Genomic DNA, 20550 nt, shown 5'->3' on the forward strand with positions numbered 1-20550 from the left:
GCTTTGATGTTTATTTTTGGTTTACAACATGTAAAATGTTGAGAGGAGACAGACACCGCCTCCCTCCCTGGAAGAGGACAACACTCCAGTCACCCCTGCAGTTGATCATGGACATGAGTCTTAAGCTCCACCAGTCCAATGGCCACCTGCTGAAGAGGTGTCGTTGTCTCAGGTAAATACTAAGGGTTCGTCATCTCACGCCAAGAAGGTTAAGGACACTGACACACGAGGTGTGAGTTAGGATCAAAGGGTTTAATATGCAAAAGAAAGACAAAGGGGAACAGCTCCTTCTTGTGAGAGAGAGGGACACCCAAAAGGGAATTCCGGCCTGGAATGGGAGTGCATTGGATTTTACAGGCAGGCTTGAAGAGATGGTGTCTGATTTATATAGGGCCCACAGGTTGGTTGGACCAGGTGTGATATTTGCATAGTGCGTGTGGAAGGCTGTTCACCCCACCCTCATCCTATTATGCAAATGGGCTTTCCACTTGGCCGGCACCATGTTGTCTGCTCCTTACTGTAAACGTGCCTGGCAAAGAGAAGGGAAGATGGAGCTGCCAGTGTGAAATGCCCAGTCCCAGGCCTCCTATTCCTATTGGACAGCTGCCGGCATTCACTCGTGCAAGCTTCCAGCTTACTTGTCTATGTCTGGAGCTTGATATTACAGGCTGCTCCTTGTTAGAAAAGAAAATAATTTGGAGCCTGCTTTTCATTAAAAGCCTGCCGTACCCTCACTACCTGTCTGAATAATTTCTTCTTAACTCCTGTATCACTGCCAGACTCTGAGCCAGAATGAGGTGACAGAGAGGCTGGGACTGTGCAGAATGCATTTTAGTAAAGATGGCTGAGTGACAGTAGAGCTGTCCAATTTCCAGGTGCAGCAGTGACATCTGCCCTAGCCTCAGGGTCCAGTGTCTAGCACCAGGATGTCAGAGGTGTGAGCAGTGGTGTCTGTGCTCAGCTGCAGGAGCAGTTGTTCCTAGGAGGGACCTGATCCAGGGTGGGCTGTGGATTCTGTTCTTAGATATGTAGTTTCCAGCCTGGTTCTGTAGCCTTTCCCATAATAAAACTAGCCCCCAATACCAGATATATGACTTTGTGTGTAGATTACAGAAACTTGTTTTCCATAGTTTGCTCCAAGAAGTGAGTGAGAAATGAGTCTGTGGGCGAGTGTCAGAGAGCGGCATTCAGAGGTGTTCTTTGTGCGAGAGCCGCATCCTGAATTGTCTACCTGGCCTCTTCCCCGTGGTGGAGAGAACAACAGGGAATATCACATCTCATAACTGATGATATACATCCTCCCTTTCCTTTCTGTGAGAGAAATCCTCTTTTAAACAGGGTTTGAAAAGCCACCCCACCCACCCACACTGGGCACTCTCTGATCACTGATCTCTGTGGTTCCCAATCTGTCTGAGCAACAGGATTGCTGGCGGGGGCTTAGAAAATACTCAGGCCACTCCCCAGAACCCCTGTGTCAGAGTATTATGTACAAGACCAAGGAATCGTTTCTATAACAAGCCCTAGAGGTGAGGCTGATGCTCAGACATGTGGGATCCTGGTGTTCTGGCTGCTCCAAGTGTGATCTGAAGACCAGCAACATGAGCTCCAGCCTTGTCATAAATCCAGAATCTCTTGCTCAATTCCAGACTTCCTGGATCTCACCACCACATCTGGGTGATCCCTGTGCACACGGGAGTTCCTTGTCTAAGTGTCCTCTAGACTTGGGGTCAGAACTGTGCAGTCTGCTCTGGGTGTGGTCTGATCACATCCCTTAGAACTGGAGGTCCAGGGTTCAGTCCTTGTGCTCATTCTTTTCCACAGTCAATCACTCCCTTGGTGCTTCATCCATGCTTGAGGTTTTAAGTATCGTTTATATGGTGTGACCTCCTAAATCTATTTCTCCTGCCCAGTCTATTTCTCCTTTCCTCTAAACTCTGGAGTTGTCTGTCCAAATTCCACCCCAGCTCCCTCACCTGCCTTCCTAGTAGACATCTCCGCCACTGAATGCCTGTGATGCCCCCTCCTCAGAATGCTCCTGCCAGAGTCTCCCCATCTCCACTGACAGCAGCTCCAACCTTCTACTCATTTTGCAACTATGGCTGTCCTTGATTCGTCTTTCTCACACCACAGATACAATCCATTGGCAAATGCTGTGAGTCCATCTTCAATGCATCCAGAATCCCCTCACGTCCCACAATTTCCCCTGTTCACACCGCGGTCAAGGTAACCGACATCTGCAGCCTGGAATACTGCACTTGCTTCCTACTGTTTTCCCTTCTGCCTCCCTCGACCCTCACCTCTCAATTCTGTTCTCAGCACAGCAGTCAGAGAGATCCTTTTAAAAAAGAAGTTATATCACGGCCTTCTTCTGCTCAAAACTGTCCTCTAACTCTTCATCCCACTCAGAGCAAAGGTCAGATCCAACCCCACTCCCCTCAAGCCCACCTGCTCTGGCCGCACCTCTGACCTCACCTCAGTTTCTCTCTGTCCAACCCTCCTGGCCTCCTTGCTCTTCTGGGAACACAGACAACTTCTTGCCATAGTGCATTTGGACTGGAGGTTCCTCTGCCTGGAAAGAACTTCCCCAGACATCCTCATGTCCTCAAATCTTTCCTCAAAGGTCACCTTTGCAACAAGGCACACACTGACTACCCAGCACAACAGCCACCTTCCCTGTCCCCACTGCCCACATCCGGGATCACCTGCCTCACAGCACTTACCACCTTCTAGCACTTTCCTTCCTTACTCTGGTTATAGTGTATCTATCATCTGCCTCTTCCCACTGGAACATATGCTACAAAAGGCCAGAGATTTTTCTGATTTTACTTCAATGGTGTTCCCCAGATGCACAACCATTCTGTCCTATGTCTGGCCAATGACAAAGGTGAGTTGAATGAATGATCACTGTAGAGCACCTCCTATTCTAAAGGCAGTATCTGTATTAACATAGCCTTAAGCCAAATGCTGTTCTCTGGCAGCTACAGCACAAGGTCCCCTCACACTGAGATAGAGGCCACCTATGTTTTTCTCAGCAGTGCTGCTTGTGTGCCCTCCCTCCCCCATCCCTCTTTCTATGGCAACACCCCACTCCCGGGCCCCCGCCCCAGCACACTGCAGCACACAATCAGGTTCTCTCTTCAGGAAAGAGCAGTCCTTGATGATGGATCCAATTTCACAGACAAATGTAAGTCTAAATTAGACTCTTCTTTATACATTCATGAGTTGGGATTGGATTCAGCACCAAGATCACTAGAACCAGGGCAGGGAGAGACAGCAAGAGAGCAGAGCAGAAGAGGAGCTCTAGAAGCAGGGCAGGAGGTGAATGGCTCTGAAAATTTGTCTCAGAATGCAAAGAGACCCCCATGTGCAGGGGCCGCCCTGGGCAATGTCTGAGCCTCTGTGGTCATAGCTCCCGCTGGACAAGTTTCCACTGAAGGGACAAGGACAATGGAGCAGTGAAGGTGACCCAGCTGAGGACTGACCACATAAAGCCCATGAAGAACTGAACAGCAACTAGGCACAGGCCCCGTCCACACTCGGCTCCTCACAGCCTTCTCCACCCCCACCTGCAACAGACTCAGCACAGCAAACATGCGGATTCTGGAAGGTTCTCAGGTCTTTATTTGCTCTCTCAAATTCTAGGAATTGACTTATTTAATTAACCCATCAACCTCTCATAGCAAATGTTTGAGAAAACAAATTTATAATCAGATTCATATTTTCAGTAGGGAAGTAAGAAGTTGCAGCTCAGCGCACATAAAGTTGAGACAGAGATGCAGACATCCAGCCCCAACTCTCTGAAACAGGAAAGATGACTGGGGAGGAAACACAGGTCAGCATGGGAACAGGGGTCACAGTGGACATGGGGTTGGGCTGTCTCTCCACCTCCTCACAGGGAGGTGAGACACATTCAGATGTCTTTGCAGAAAGAGATGCCAGAGTCTCTTGAAGTCACAAAAGGGAGGCGTGAGGAAATCCTGCATCTCAGTCGCTCACAGGCAGCTGTCTCAGGCTACAGAAAACAACAGTCATGAACAAATTCAAGTAAGTCATGGTAAGTGATGACACTGAACAGCCCACCACACACTCGAAACGTCCCAATCAAAGAATCTCCATTACCCAGGCCGTTCCCCTCTCCCTCATCCCCCCGCCCACTCTAGACCCCAAGAATCTCACCTTTTCAAGCTGTGAGAGACACATCAGAGCCCTGGGCACTGTCGCTGCCTGGGGTAGAACAAAAACAGGACCTGGTCAGAGCCCACAGGAGACATGGGACAGGAGGAATTATGGGGTCGGTGAGCTCCTCCACGCTACCACCCCCACCACTTACACGCAGCCTGAGAGTAACTCCCTCCTTTTCCACCTGTGGGAAGAAAATGTCCTGTGAAGGGACTGGGAGGAAGCAGGGCCATGAGATCTTAGAGGAACCTCCTAGTCTTGGACCCAAGAGAAATTTCCAGAACTATGACTACAGACCCAGGACAGGATCAGGAAACATGAGGAAAGCAGGTGTGTGTCCTGGACCAACTGCCCTCCTAAGGTCTGTCCTTAGCAGGGACCTTCCCCTGACTCTTGAATGCTGGAATCAGGACCCCAACACCATAATCATCAAGGTGATACATCCGTCCTTCATTGTCACATGTGCTGCACAAAAGAGTAAATGCTGGCACACAGGGTCCCAGGCTGGGTTAGCCCCTGTGTGGATGCCGCTTCCCAGTAATGAGGCAGGGAACACTTCTACCTGGGGCTTGAAACCCTCAGTGGGACAAGAAAACCCAGACCCCACTCCTCACCCCTTCCCTACCTGAGCTCTTCCTCCTACACATCACAGCAGCGACCACAATTCCGATGACCACAACTGCTAGGACAGCCAGGCCAGCAACAATGCCCACGATGGGGATGGTGGACTGGGAAGATGGCTCTGGGAAAGGAGGGGAAGATGAGGGGCCCTGACCCTGCTGAAGGGCTCCAGAAGGGCTCCTGCTTTCCCTGAGAAGAGACACGACCCCTCATCCCCCTCCTTACCCCATCTCAGGGTGAGGGGCTCCGGCAGCCCCTCGTGCTGCACATGGCATGTGTATCTCTGCTCTTCTCCAGAAGGCACCACCACCGCTGCCCACTTCTGGAAGGTTCCATCTCCTGCTGGCCTGGTCTCCACAAGCTCGGTGTCCTGAGTTTGGTCCTCCCCATCCCGCTGCCAGGTCAGTGTGATCTCCGCAGGGTAGAAGCCCAGGGCCCAGCACCTCAGGGTGGCCTCATGGTCAGAGATGGGGTGGTGGGTCACGTGTGTCTTTGGGCGGTCTGATGGGAAGAGTCAGAAAATTCAGCGCTTTGCATCTCTCACGAGACACTCCAGCAGCACCCATGTGACCACCCTGAGAATGGACAGGACACCTGGGGTGGGGAAGGGAGCACAGAACCCAGACACCAGCCTGGACACAGGAATCTGGGATAATCTCCTATTCCTTGGAGAGTTCTAGTCTCTGAGAGGGGAACAGCGACTTCTGGTCCTGACCTGAGTGGCGGCCGAGGGACTCAGAAAAGCTGGAATCAGACCTTCAAACACATTTAGTGTGAGGCAGAGAACAAGGCCTGAGAGAAAAATTCACGGTGCCCAAGGCTGCCGCAGGGGTCAAAGGGGACCCCTGATCAGTATTCTAGGGACTGTCTTCCCCTCCATTTCCTCAGAGACGTCATCCCTTCATTGTCCTAGCTAGCAGAGGGATCCTCAGAGGAAACTCAGGAAAACTGATGCCATTCTCCATTCAAGGGAGGGCGACATTCTAGCGCTGATCCCATTTTCCTCCCCTCCTCGTGGGAGGCCATCCCGGGAGACCTATAGGAGATGGGGAAGACTCCCCACTGCCCCTGGTACCCGCGCGCTGCAGCGTCTCCTTCCCGTTCTCCAGGTATCTGCGGAGCCACTCCACGCACAGGCCCTCCAGGTAGGCTCTGAACTGCTCCGCCTCACGGGCCGCCTCCCACTTGCGCTGGGTGATCTGAGCCGCGGTGTCCGCGGCGGTCCAGGAGCTCAGGTCCTCGTTCAGGGCGATGTAATCCTTGCCGTCGTAGGCGAACTGGCCATACCCGCGGAGGAGTCGCCCATCCGGCCCCACGTCGCAGCCATACATGCTCTGCCAGGTGTGAGACCCTGGCCCCATCCCCGCGGTCAGCCCAGTCCCCCGAGCCCCGCCCCGCCCCGACCAACCCGCGGGGATTTTGGCCTCAACTGAAAATGAAACCGGGTAAAGGCGCCTGGGGCTCTCTCTGGTGGAGGGTCTGGGCGGGTCCCGCGGCCTCGGGGCGGATCTCGGACCCGGAGACTCGGGGCGACCCGGGCCGTCCGTGGGGGTGAGGGGTCGTGACCTGCGCCCCGGGCCGGGGTCACTCACCGTCCTCGCTCTGGTTGTAGTAGCCGCGCAGGTTCCGCAGGCCCTCTCGGTAAGTCTGTGCCTGGGTCTTGGCTTTCTGTGTCTCCTGGTCCCAATACTCCGGCCCCTCCTGCTCTATCCATGGCGCCCGCGGCTCCACCCTCGGACTCGCGGCGTCGCTGTCGAACCGCACGAACTGCGTGTCGTCCACGTAGCCCACTGCGATGAAGCGGGGCTCCCCGCGGCCGGGCCGGGACACGGAGGTGTCGAAATACCTCATGGAGTGGGAGCCTGGGGGCGAGAGGGGCTGAGACCCGCCCAACCCTCCTCCCGGCGCGGCTTCCCGGGTCCTGCGCCCCCGCCTGCGGTCCCCTCGCTCCTCCCCACAGAGGCCATTTCCCTCCCGACCCCGCACTCACCGGCCCAGGTCTCGGTCAGGGCCAGGACCGCCGAGAGCAGCAGGAGGAGGGTTCGGGGCGCCATGACCCGCATCTCGGCGTCTGAGGAGACTATGAGTCCGGGTGGGTGCGTGGGGACTTTAGAACTAGGACCGTGGCGACGTTAATTGGCTTCTCTAGACACGCGACACCCAATGGGAGTGGGAAGTGGGGACGCGTCACGAGTATCCTGGAAGAAGGACCCGACACAGGTTGGGAGAAGAAGTGAAACTCAGGGCAGTGGGGAATCCCCAACGCTGCGCCTCCCCAATGCAGACACGGCCCTCGGAGCCTGAGACCCTGAGAGCCCCGCCCGGGACCTGGGACTTCGTCCTGATCCCTCTTCTCCTACACCAAGCCTCTTTGTCACACTGTCTGCCTGAGTCCTGGACAAGGATCTGTCTATGGAAACCAGGGAGAGACCCCCAGGCTGCGCCCAGCCCCTTCCCCTTCACTTCTCCTCCTGGAATCCCCGTCCCTGAACTGGACTCCCTGCCTCCCGCTCCTTACTTCTCACCTTGGATCTTGGGTAGGGAAACTGAGCACGGGGAACTTGATGCCAGAGAGTGAGCTCGCCCTGGGAATGGAGGTGTAGAGACAGGGGGTTTTCTCTCTAAACCTGGTGAAGTTTTGTGAAGGCACCACATAGAGATTCTCATAGAGACCAGTTTCCTTCTTGTTTATTAACACAGTAGGTAGCGCAATACTGGTAATCCCTGAACGATTAGAAATCCAATTTGTAAAAGACCTGTGTCAAAACAGCATTACAATTAAACTCTCAAAGCTCCTAAGTTTTTCTTTCCCAGACTATGGATCTGTGACTCTGGGTTGTTGCATTAAAAATTATCTTCATTCTCCACCCCGAGTTTCCCTGTATGAGTCCAGAACAGCTCCTGAATATAAAGAAGCAGGATTTGTTACTGTCTATTGCCACCGGGAGCCTGTAGTCACCACCTCAATGTTGCGAGTGCTCCATGCAGACCCAATGCTCTTCACCGATGCTCAAGCACTGCCTGTTTTCCTGAACTCCGCACATCTAAGCAGTGTGCATATTTTATCTGGACACTTGGTATTTTTGTAACTCTTTTTTTTTTTTAATCATAAGGAGCCAATTAGTTTTTAGGAAGTCCAACAAAATGTATTAAATACAGAATGCAAAGAACCCCCTGCTAGGCTCTTCCACTGCTTTAGAATTCTTTCCCCTGCTCCTTTTCCTCACCTCCTGCTTCTCCAGCCTTTCTGTCTGCCCCTCTGATACCTCACACCCCCCTCCCCTTAGTCCCCGCTACCCTGTCACTCCTGAATTGTGGCACTAACACTGTCCCTCACCTCCTGCCCATGTCTGTTCTCCCCACAGTGCTCAGCAGTCCTGCTAATGTGACTCAGATCTTGTCATTTCTTCACTTAAATTGGTTGGATTTTGGTCTACCATTTTGCTGCATGTTTTCAATTTGTCTCATATCTTTTTGTTTCTATTCCTCCTTTCCTACTTTCTTATGTGTTAAGTAAACATTTTTTAGTTTATGGTTTTAATTCTCCTAGTGGCTTTTAGCTATATTTCTTTACACTAATTTTTTATTGTTGTAAGATTGGAAACCCGATTCCTTGACTTTTCACAGTGAAGTTCAGGTTATATTAAACTACATCCAGCAAAATAAAGGACATTTGTAACAGTGTAGTTTCATGTAACCTACCATTATGCTATTACTGTTTTACATATTACATCAATCTATATTATAAACTCAATGATACAGTTAATACTTTTTGTTTTAGACAAGTAGCCATATGTCTTCAGGAAATTAAGAAAATGAGTGTGAATGTGACATGTGTATGTGCATCATTTCTGTTGTTAATTGTTCCTTTCTGTATATCTGGGTCACCATCTGGTATCATTTCCCTTCACCCTGAAGAATTTCCTTTAAAATTACATGTAGTACAGGACCCCTAGGATATGAATTTTATGGTTTTGATGATCTAAAAATGTCTTTATTTTTGCCTTCCCCCCCCCCTTTTTTTTGCTTATTAGGGCATTTATGTGTAATAAAATTCACCAGTTTTAGCTGTGCTTTTTGGTGAATATTGGTAATTATTTATAGTCGTGTAACTACCACACTGCCCAGTACAGAAACACCGAATGCAAAGAACCCCCTGCTAGGCTCTTCCACTGCTGTAGAGTCCTTTCTCCTGCTCCTTTTCCTCACTTCCTGCTTCCCCAGCCCTTCTCTCTGCCCTCTTCCCTCACACCCAGTTACTCCTGAATTGTGGCGCTGTAGAGAACAGTTTATTTACCCTAAAAACTTTCTTTATGTCCTTTTCTATTTAATCCTTGCCTCACCCTCACCCCCTCCCTTCACTCAACCACCGCTCTGTTTTCTGTCACTGCAATAGTAAAGTTTCTAGAATTTCATGGACTTGCAATCATATGTTATGTAGTCCTTCGTTTGGTCTCTCCCTTAGCATAACGATGTTTGAGATGATGCCATTCACTCATTTTTGTTGCTGAGCAGCTGCCGAGTATTGCTGGAATCCCAGTTTATTCACTGGTTTCTCTATTCTCTAGTTGATTGACATGTGAATTACTCCAGCTAGGGTTTGTTATTAATGAAGCCACTATAAATAACTGCTTACAAGTGTGGCCTTACATTTTTATTTCTTTTGGATAAATACATATTTGTGGAATCTGGGCCATGTGGTAATAGATGGGTAACTGTATAAGAAATTGCCATACCACTTTACAAATTGGCTGCCACATTTTTTGTATTCCTACCAGCAATATCAGACATTCCTATTTTTTCCATATTCTTGACAGTATTTAGACTTATCATATGTCTTTTTAACTTTACCTATTCTAGGTGATGTGTGATGGTTTCTCATTGTTGTTTTAACTTGCACTTCTTTGATGACTAGTATTGTTTGCTATCTTTTCATGTTCATGTAAGTGACTTATTAAATATATTTTATGAACTATTTTGCAAATTTAATGATTAATTCCAGAGACTTTTTCAGAATTCCCTAGTGTTTTCTGCATATGCAATGAAGTTGGTGACAAAGAAAGATTTTTGTTTCTTCCTTTCCTATCTATTGATCTTTTTTCTTTTAAAATTATTTTTATTTGGTAGAGATGTTGTCTCACTATCAGGCTGGACTCAAACTCCTGAACTCAAGTGATCCTCCCCACTCAGCCTCCCAAAATGCAGGGATTACAGGCATGAGCCACCATACCTGGTCCTTCTATTGGTTTCTTATTTCATTGTCTTGCCATGTTGCACTGGTTAGGATGCCTGTTAGGTGTTTAAACAAGAACGATGAGAGCTCACACATATGTTTACAAGGAACTTAAACAAATTTACAAGAAAAAAAAAACAGCCCTATCAAAAATTGGCAAAGGATATGAACAGACACTTCTCAGAAGAAGAAACATATGAAAAAAAGCTCATATCAATGATCTTTAGAGAAAAGCAAATCAAAACCACAGTGATGTACTATCTCCTGCCGGTCAGAATGGCAATTATGAAAAAGTGAAGAAACAATAGATGCTGGTGAGGCTGTGGAGAAATAGGAATGCTTTTCCGCTGTTGGTAGGAATGTAAAATAGTTCAACCATTATGGAAGATGGTGTGACCATTCCTCAAAGATCTAGAACCAGAAATACTCTTTGACCCAGCAATCCCATTACTGGGTATATACCTAAAGGAATATGAATCATTCCACTATAAAGACACATGCACACGTATGTTTATTGCAGCACTATTTTCAATAGCAAAGACATGGAACCAACCCACATGCCCATCAATGATAGTCTGGGTAAAGAAAATGTGGTAGATACACACCATGGAATACTACACAGCCATAAAAAGGAATGAGTTCATGTCCTGTGCAGGGACATGGATGAAGCTGGAAATCATCCTCAGCAAACTAACATGGGAACAGAAAACCTAACACCACATGTTCTCACTCCTAAGTGGGAGCTGAACAATAAGAACACATGGACACAGGGAGGGGAACAACACACACAGGGCCTGTTGGGGAGTCGGAGGAGAGAGGAGGGAACTTAGAGGACGGGTGACTAGGTGCAGCAAACCACTATGGCAGACTATATGTATGTATAGTCTATACATATGTATACATATGTATACCTGCACATTCTGCACATGTATCCTGGAACTTAAAGCAAAATAAAATAAATTAAATAAAAAAAGAGTGTGTCTTACATGTACACATATGTTCATTGAAGCACCATTCACAATAGCAAAGACTTGGAATCCACCTAAATGCCCATCAATGGTAGACTGGATAAAGAAAATGTGGCACATATACACCATAGAATACTATACAGCCATAAAAAAAGAATGAGATTATGTCCTTTGCAGGAACATGGATGGAGTTGGAGGCCCTTCTTCTTAGCAAACTAACGCAGGAACAGAAAACTATATGTCACATGTTCTCACTTATAAGTGGGAGCTAAATGATGAGAATACATGGGCACATAGAGGGGAACAACACACACTGGGGTCCACTTGAGGGTGGAGGGTGGGAGGAGGGAGAGGATCAGGAAAAATAGCTAATGGGTACTAAACCTTAATACTTGGGTGGGTACTAATGGGTATAGAAATAATTTGTACAACAAAACCCCATGACACAAGTTTACCTATATAACAAACCTGCATATGTACCCCTTAACTAAAAATAAAAGTTAAATTAAAAAAAAAAAAACAAGAAAGTGCATGTCTGGAAAGAGCATATGGTTGGGTTCTGTGTTTTTTAAACCATGTCACACAATCTCTGCCCTTCATTAGCATGTTGATTCATATAGATTTTTGTCATTATTGATATGACAAGTTTTAGGTCTACCATGTTATTTTCCCAGTTTTTGTTTCTCTGTTCCTCTTGTCCTGACCAATGACTTCTTATTAGAAACCATAGAAACAAAAGAAAGTAGAATAACATCTTTAAAGTGCTGGAAGACAAAAAGGTCAACTAAGAATTCTATATACAGCATAGATGTCCTTCAAGGTTAGGCAAATAAGGAGATATTTCAGGTAAAAGAAAATTAAGAGAATTTGTCACCAGCAGATCTGTACAATAACAATTGGTAAAGAAAATTCTTCAGACTAGAGGCAAATGATACCAGGTGGAAAATGAGATTATCAGAAAAGATGAAGATGATCAAAAATGGTAAATACTGAGCTAAGTGCAAAAGGCTATCTTGCTCCCCTCATTTATTCTTACTTTATATACATAGAACTGTTTAAAGATAAGAAAAAGTTTTTTATCGTGGGACTTACAAGCTATATAGATATATTGCATATATCTATACCATAAAAGATGGACATTTTATAGAGGATAAATGATTGCAATATTTCTATATTTATGGGCACTAGTACATTATTAACTGAAAGTAGACTGTGAAATGTTAAGAATAAGTTAATTTCTGAAGGAAATTGCAACACTAAAAACCATTCAAAAGATCAACAAATCTTGGAGATGGTTTTTTGAAAACAAATCCTAGCCAGTCTTTTGTCTCATCATCCTATGATTTCAGAACTATCGCGAATACAAAAGTAATCAAAGAACAGCCTTGACCAGAAAGAGGAGTTATCCCTAAATATGGTGGCCCTGGGACAGCTGGCCCTCCCCTGCTGGACCTCTTCCACGTGGGCGCTTTCTGCAGGGACTTTGTTGTCTTGCTCTTCCACTCTACCCAGTGTCCTGACCCAAGAGACAAGGGGCGTCTGCTGCTGTGTCCACACTTGGAGAAGGAAAGCTTGATGGTGTCAGTACCTTACAGGCCGGGCATGACAGCTCACCCCTGTAATCCCAGCAATTCAGGATGCTAAGGCAAGAGGATTGCTTGAGATCAGGAGTTGGAGACCAGCTTGAACAACATTGTGAGACCCTCGTCTCTAAAATATGTAAAAATAAGTAAACTTAGCTGAGCGTGGTGGTGGGCACTTGTATTCCCAGGTACTGGGGAGGCTGAGATGGGACGATCCCTTGAGCTCATGGATTCAAGTCTGTAGTGAGCTGTGATCGCATCACTAGACTCCAGCCCAGACCACAGAATGGGATCTTGACTCAAAAAACAACAGCAACAACAAAAAAAAAACATTGTAAACCTTTGCTCACCATGGGTTATTTTATTTATTATTTATTCAATGTGTATTTTGATTTTATTTTACTGGCAGCACAATAAACCAGGACATGCTGAAACTAGAAATCACATCCACTTTCCAGTGTTAAAAAGCCCAGTCCAGGCAGGTGAGAAGGAGACAGTCCTCATTAGCACTGAGGATTCAGGGAGAATGAGATGGGCTGGGCAGGAAGGTTTTTTTGTTTGTTTGTTTGTTTTCTATGAACAAGTGTAACTTTTCATTATCATAGAGTTGTTTTTATTAAAGAAATACATGAAAATGGTTAAGTAAAATCAAATGGCTCCAAAAGTCTTACAATGAAAATGACAGTCCTGCCAGTTGTCCTTTCCAGAGGCAAGCACTTTTCATTGTCTTAGTTTTTCCTCCTGGTAGTTACCTTCATGGGTTTTTCCAAATTATTATTTTTTTAGTTTTTCAAGTGGGTGCATATATTAATACATGTAATTTTAAAAAGCCTCTTCAGTTTATAATGCATCCTAACAGTCCCCTGCCCCATCCCTCCTAATTCTCCAGAGCAATGACTTTTAACTCTTTTAGCAATGTCTTCTATTTTTTTCCTCACATAACTGCTTAGTCATTTCTTGATTATTTTATCCATTCTATAGTGATTTCTTGATATGACAGATGAGGATTTAGCTCTTACACCATCACTACCTTCACTTTTCCCCCCATATTATCCCAAAGTAGTTACCAGATTTAGGGACTAAGTAGTCACCACATCATTATGAGTATGTACATATTGCTCATTGTTGAGAAAAACAGAGTATTATGCTCTTACTTCCTGTCCTGTACTTCCTTGTGCCCTAGAATTAATGATTGCCTAACCACCCTTCCCCCTTGTTTTTTTTCACTTTTGCTTTATCTTCAATGAACTTCTTTCCAAATGCCCCAAATCTGGCAATAACCTATTATTATTTTTAAGAGAAGGGACTCTCACTATGGTGGCCAGGCTGGTCTGGAAATCTTGGGCTCAAGCCAACCTCTTGCTTAGCCTCCTGAGTAGCTGGACTACAGGCATGGGCCTTTCCACCCAGCTAACCTATTAATATTTTTACTGTTTCTTTTTAAAGCCAGCTCCATAGCTGGAATATTTCCTGTGTTGGATCCTATTTGCTGGATCCATGTCATTCTCTGCTTTGTCTACTCCTTCATTTTGCTGGAGTATTTTCTCCAATAGCTTCCCAACAAAGGGTACATGGAGGTAACCCCTGAGTCTTTGCTTGCCTAAAAATGTATTATTTTACCTTCACCCTTGATTATTTGGCTGGATATAGATTTATAAGTTGAAAATAACTTTCTTTCTAGAATTCTGAAGGCATGGTTCCATTGTTTTCAGCTTCTTTTTTGAGACAGGGTCTCTTCTGTCACCCAGGCTGGAGTGCAGTGGCACAATCACAACTCACTGCAGCCTCGAACTCGCAGGCTCAATTGATCCTTCCATCTCAGCCCCCTGAGTAGATGGGACTACAGGTGTGTGCCACAATGCCCAGCTAACTTTTGTATTTTTTGTAGAGATGGGGTTTCACCATGTTGCCCAAGGTGATCTCAAGGTATCTGCCTGTTTCTGCCTCCCAAAATGCTCAGCCACTGTGTTACAGGTGTGAGCCACTGTGCCTGGCCAGTTTTTCTTTTATTCTCTCTCTACTTCCTTCATTTCTCAAAGGCATCTCAAACTCAGTGGGCCCAAAACCCAGGTCAAACTCCATCAGAATATCCTGCTACTTCCAACTTTAAAATATATCTTAAATCACAGTTTCTTATTACATGCAACCCTTTGGTTCAAACTACCATCATCCCTCGTTTGAACTTAGAATTGGTTTTCCTGCTTCTGTATTTTTTTTAAACATAAAATATTTCAAATAAACCATGTATGGCTTTATAATTTTTATCTACATAAAAAGAATAAAGATCTGCCAGGTGCGGTGGCTCACGCCTGTAATTCCAGCACTTTGGGAGGCCGAGGCGGGTGGATCACTTGAGGTCAGGAGTTCGAGACCTGCCTGACCAACATGATGAAACCCTGTCTTCACCAAAAACAAAAAATTAGCTGGGCGTCATGGAGTGTGCCTGTAGTCCCAGCTACTTGGGAGCCTGAGGCAGGAGAATCGCTTGAACCCGGGAAGTTGGAGGTTGCAGTGAGCTGAGGTCGCGCCATTGCACTCCATCAGGGTAACAAGAGCAAAACTCTGTCAAAAAATATATATATATATGAAAAGCTTTTATACTTAAACATGGAATTGCTTTAAGTGTTTGCCATTCACTGTTCCCATGCATGCCAGCAGCTTCTTGCTGCAAACACCTGGGACTTGCTATAGAGCAGCTGGAGTACGTTCCACCCACACACAGGACAGGGAGCTGACAACCAAGGAGTGGGGGATCAATACTCCAGCTTTCTCCCCTCTGTTTCCCTGTATCTCAGCAGTATGGAGCTTGTTACCAATGAGAACCTGCTCACTGACTTTAAACTGGTTTTCTTACCTTCTCAGTTCTATTTCTCCATACCTCAATGATGATTTCTGGTAAGACCTAGCAAATAAACTGCTTTCACTGAAATTGCAGTCTTGGAACCTGCTTTGGGTTCCCCAAAAGACAGAAATATATTCATTTTCCCATCACTGGACTTCCAGGTTGTTTTCAATTTTTCACTGTTACAAACAAGGCTGCAACATTTGTGTGCAAACCTCTGGGTACACACGTAAGAAGCTTTCGGTATTTCCCACTAGTGAAACTGCTCAGTAGGAGGGTATGTGCATCTTCATCTTTAATAAATACTACCAACATTTGAAAAGCCTGACAATGTCAAGGACTGGCAAGAGTCCCATATGCGATGGATGTGGAATGGCAGCTCACTGTAGCAGGTGCTGGGGACTCAGTCAGGGTCTTGGAGAGGCACTTAGTTATAGCAAGAATGTTTCATAAGTGGTATCTGATATAGTCAAGATTAGTGGGGAATAAAAACATGTTGCTTAGAAATAATTATCCATACATCTAAAGTCAACAAAAGTCTTTTTTTCTAATGAAAAAATATATACTTTTTTTTTCCAGAGGGAGGGGGAACAACTTAAAATAAACCAGAAAACACCTTCATATTAATCATTCTTCTCATATACTTCAAATTTGTACTTAATGCCTTTTTCCTCCTGGACATCTGAGAGAACCCCTGGGTATTCTGGCAGAAGTTTATATTTCTCCAAATCAATTTCTGGAAAAAACGTGTCACTTTCAAAGTCCTGCATGATCCTTGTCACAAATAGTTTAAGATGGCTTGGGTGATTCATGGCTTCCTTATAAACAGAACTGCCACCAGCTATCCAAATCATGTCTACTTTATTTGCTAATTCTGGTTATTCAGTAAATTTTAAGATCTCATCCAGACTTCTGGCAAGAAAATGAGCTCCTTGTGGAGGTTCCTTGAGTTCTCTGCTGATTACTAAATTAATTCTATCCTTTAAAGGTCGATTCTCTCAGGAATCAGAACCAGGTTTCTCTACACAAAATCACCAGATTCTGTTTACCTTCTACTGAAGAGTTTGTGTCGTTCTCTGGAAATACCTAAATTCATTCCTGAGCGGCGGCCAGGGCAGGTCCCTGTTCTTGCCAATGCCCACGTTGTGGGACACAGCGACGATGCAGTTTAGCAAACGAACCATGACAGCAGCAGTGAGCACCTCCAAGCCTGCTCGCTACACCAGAACGCGCGGCCAAGATTGGCCGGAAGGTTTTTACTTTGAACCTGGAGGATGAGCAATGACATCCCTCTCTCCACCTCAAAGCTCCTCCTGGGCATCCACCTCCTGGGAGCAGAAGCAGCGCAGCAGCGCCCCCTCGTGGTCTATGCGCTTCCTTTTGCAGACCACGCACAGCCTTGAGATCCACCTCTCCTTCCTAAGCACCGGGGAATTCTTCACTGGACACCAGCCTGCGTCAACTTTCCTGTAAAGCAAAAGAAGCGTGAGGTTGGTGGGGGAGGAATGGTGTCATCTCCACCTTTGGCGAGATCCCTGTCACCGTGTTCAGGGGAAGGGCCAGGCCTTACTCCCCATGCAGAGAGGAGGCTCTGGCCGTGAAGGCGCCTGTGGAGAGGTGAGGACCCGCACCCTCTACACTGATGGCCAAGAGCCTGCAGATGGCAGGGAAGGCTTCCCCTCAGCTGTGTCCTATCAGGTTCTTCCAGCAGTCAATGAGTAGACCTGCATGTTGCCTCTGGTGATGTGAGCTGGATGCACACCTAGAAGTGAGGTCACCCCTGCTGGGGGTCCTGGGGCTGCTGGTTGTTCTGGGTGCTCAGAGGGAAGATGGGCAGGGGGCTTTGTGCAAAACAGTAACCATACTCTATAAATTATTTTTTCATTAGCCTTTGTGTCACAAAATAAAATATAGGACTGCAAAAAGGAAAAAAAAACGGTCTAAAATTTGTGTCCTTTAATAAAAAGTAAACACCCATTAACCACCAGGGATAGACGTTTGCAGAGCAAACCAGAAGCCCCATCATTTGCCCCAGCTCAGCAATAAACTCTTTCCTCCCCCAAATAAAAGTACATCCTGAGTTTTATGATCATCATTTCTTTGTTCTATTTTATATTTTTATCATCCAAAATCATAATTTAGTTTTACCTTTAGAAATATGATTTTGTTCTCTTTTATTCTAAAGATTCTTCCTTGAAGTTCATATTGTGTGGTAGAGCTTCCCATAGTGTGCATTTTGCTGATTGCTCCCCAAGCCGTAGTTTAATATGTATTTCTATTATCTGTATTGCTTCTAAATTGGTAATTGGCTATGGAGATCAGCTTCTATTCAGGCTTGGTTTCTTTCTCACTTGTACTTGTTTGATGGTGCTGTATTGTGTTCTTCCATCAAGAGGAAGAACCTCACATTCGTTTTTTCTTTTATGGTGTTGTTAATTGCCGTTGCTGTTCAATGGCTAAATCTGTTAATTCATGATGGGTTGCAAAAGAGTTATTATAGTCTCAGTCTCTCAATCCTTCCTCATTTATTATCTGAATAATTTATAAGTAAGAGACTCACCCCCCTCTAGTGTTTGTTTACTACTAGAAACTTGGTTTTTGAGAGACTAAGCCAAGCATCTACTCACCTATGACCCAGCAATAGCACTCTTAGTTATCAACCAATAGAAATGTATGTATGTGTGTACCAAAATATATGAAAATATTATTCATAGCAGCACGATTTGTAAAATCTGGATACAACACAATTGTCTATCAACAGTGAAGGGACAAGAAATGTGAGCTATTTATAAAGTGGAGCATTGGACAGCCATGGGAGTGAATAGGCTATGACCACACACAGCGAGATGATGAGACCCAGAGGCATGATGGTGACTGTATAATGCCATTCAACTGGAACTGGCAGAACTCATCTGTGTTAGAAATCAAGAGTGGCTACTCTAAGAGGGTTGGGGAGGGTGGTTTATGACTGAGTAAGATCCAAAGGTCTTTCTGGGAGGCTATGATTGGTGTACTTTGATGTGGGTGTTGTTTACCTGAGTGTTCACTATGTGAAACTCCACTGCCCATTTGTGGATTGTCCTCTTTTCTCCACGCATTTTGTCCTTTACTCAAATATACTTTGCTGATGTTTTGAAGCAATTCTATCTACGCTAAGAAGAATCGTTCCTACAGCACATCCTTGGAAATGCTGGATTGAAAAAATTAGTGCAATTGTTTTTAATTCCAGGAAATAAATACATATTAAGAGGAAAATCTACAACAAGAGCAGTAGGCTTGGGAGTTGACACCAGAACAGCTTTGGAAATGGCTCTCGAGCCAGGAACTAGGAATCAAACCCAAACAAACCCATGGGAGGTGGGGGGTGTGAAATGATGCCCAGCAGTGCATGAATGAACGAGTTATGGGCAGTGGCTCATGGCTTGGCTGGCCAGTCACAAACTTGGGGAAAATAGAGTTGGAAAATTGGGAGGTAGAGGAGAGAGGTACGCATAGACCTCTTGCTATAGGCCAAGTGTGTGACGATGGTTGTGTGTGGATGCCCACCAGAGGGTCTTTAGGGGGCTGGGGCTCCCTGTAACCAGGTGAGTGAGATGGCTTGATGCATGGTGCCACTCAGCCGCACAGGCCTTGCTCATGGAGTCCCTGCACAAAGTGGCCACGGTGGCTGCGATGGACACTGCAAGGGCACAGCAATTGAGTCGCCGCTCACCAAGGCTGACCTGGCAGCTTCCACTGCTGAGGGCCCAGCCCACCAAAAGCAGCTGTTTCTTTGGACAGATAAATAAAACAGGCAATGGTAATTAAGAATAAAATAACAGGCTGGGCATGGTGGCTCATGCCTGTAATCCCAGCACTTTGGGAGGCCGAGGCAGGTGGATCACCTGAGGTTGGGAGTTCGTAGACCAGCCTGATCAACATGGAGAAACCCTGTCTCTACTAAAAATAAAAAATTAGCTGGGCGTGGTGGCACATGCCTGTAATCCCAGCTACTGGGGAGGCTGAGGCAGGGGAATCGCTTGAACCCAGGAGGCGGAGGTTGCAGTGAGCTGAGATCGTGCCATTGCACTCCAGCCTGGGCAACAAGAGTGAAACTCTGTCTCAAAAAAAGAATAAAATAACATTATGATAGATAAATATGTCACTAAAGATATAGTAGAGGTTTAAATAATTTTGAGACTATGAACAAGATTATGTCAATGGGAAGAACTTACTACAAGTAAAGAAGTTAAAACATTTGTAAAACTTTATTTCCCTTCGAGCATATCCAGACTGTTTTACAGATAAGTTCTATCAAAACTTCGAAGAAGGTTACTGAACTTATACATAATATTCAAGAGAATGAGGAAACCTAGAGAAAGCCAGTAAACTCATTATTGTTTATGCATAAATAACATTGATTCTAAAGCCAGCTAGGGAATACATAAGAGAAAAGCATGATAGGATAATCACTTCTAAGCAATTAGACGTAAAAATGCTGAGAAAAAATAGTAGTAGACTTTGTCCACCAATGAGCTATACACAAATTAAATATCTTACCCAGGTTATTCATCCCCAGAATACAAGAATATTTAAACTTTAAATCTGCAATGCATTTTACCACTTAATTAAAGAATGAAAGATAGAGATAATCACATTTTATTAGATGCAGAAATTACTGCAGATGAAATTCAACAATCCGTCTCACCCACATTCTTAAGTTATCTCCACTTCTAAGAACTAGTGATCAGTACTTGCTTTGGCAGCACATATATTAAAATAGGAACGATACAGAGAAGATCAGCATGGTTCCTGCACAAGACATGCAAATTCATGAAGCATTCTATATTTTTAAACTCTCAGTAAACTAGGTATTGAAGGAACATACCCCAAAATAATAAAAGTCATCTATGACAAACACAACCAGTATCATACTTAATGGGCAAAAGCTGGAAGCATTCCCCTGTAACACCAGCACAAGGCAAGGATGCCCTCTCTCACCACTCCTATTCAACATAGTAGTGGAAGTTCTGGCCAGGACAATCAGGTAAGAGAAAGAAAGCGTAATCAGATAGGAAGAGAGGAAGTCAAATTGTCTTTGTTTGCAAATGACATGATCCTATATCTAGAAAACCCCATTGTTTC

General features: G+C 45.5%; 1 protein-coding gene, 1 non-coding gene and 1 pseudogene across 2 annotated transcripts; 1 reads left to right on the forward strand and 2 right to left on the reverse strand.

Annotated features, from left to right (window-relative positions):
- Positions 1-3598: 3598 nt before the first annotated feature.
- Positions 3599-7008, reverse strand: LOC129038112 (class I histocompatibility antigen, Gogo-B*0102 alpha chain). The gene is made up of 8 exons (XM_054490694.2): positions 6791-7008; positions 6393-6662; positions 5876-6151; positions 5026-5301; positions 4805-4921; positions 4331-4363; positions 4177-4224; positions 3599-4012 (listed from the first exon to the last, which is right to left on the reverse strand). The coding sequence occupies exons 1-7, from the start codon at positions 6861-6863 to the stop codon at positions 4181-4183; spliced, it is 1089 nt and encodes a 362-aa protein (XP_054346669.2). The 5' UTR covers positions 6864-7008; the 3' UTR covers positions 3599-4012; positions 4177-4180.
- Positions 7009-16049: 9041 nt separating this feature from the next.
- On the reverse strand, positions 16050-16610 carry LOC129038116 (dihydrofolate reductase-like; annotated as a pseudogene).
- Positions 16611-20155: 3545 nt separating this feature from the next.
- LOC129039687 (U6 spliceosomal RNA) lies at positions 20156-20258 on the forward strand. Its single transcript, XR_008503406.1, has one exon. It is a non-coding gene; the product is annotated as a U6 spliceosomal RNA (small nuclear RNA).
- The last annotated feature ends 292 nt before the right edge of the window (positions 20259-20550 follow it).

The sequence above is a fragment of the Pongo pygmaeus genome, chromosome 5 (assembly GCF_028885625.2).
Source record: "Pongo pygmaeus isolate AG05252 chromosome 5, NHGRI_mPonPyg2-v2.0_pri, whole genome shotgun sequence".
NCBI lineage: Eukaryota > Metazoa > Chordata > Mammalia > Primates > Hominidae > Pongo > Pongo pygmaeus.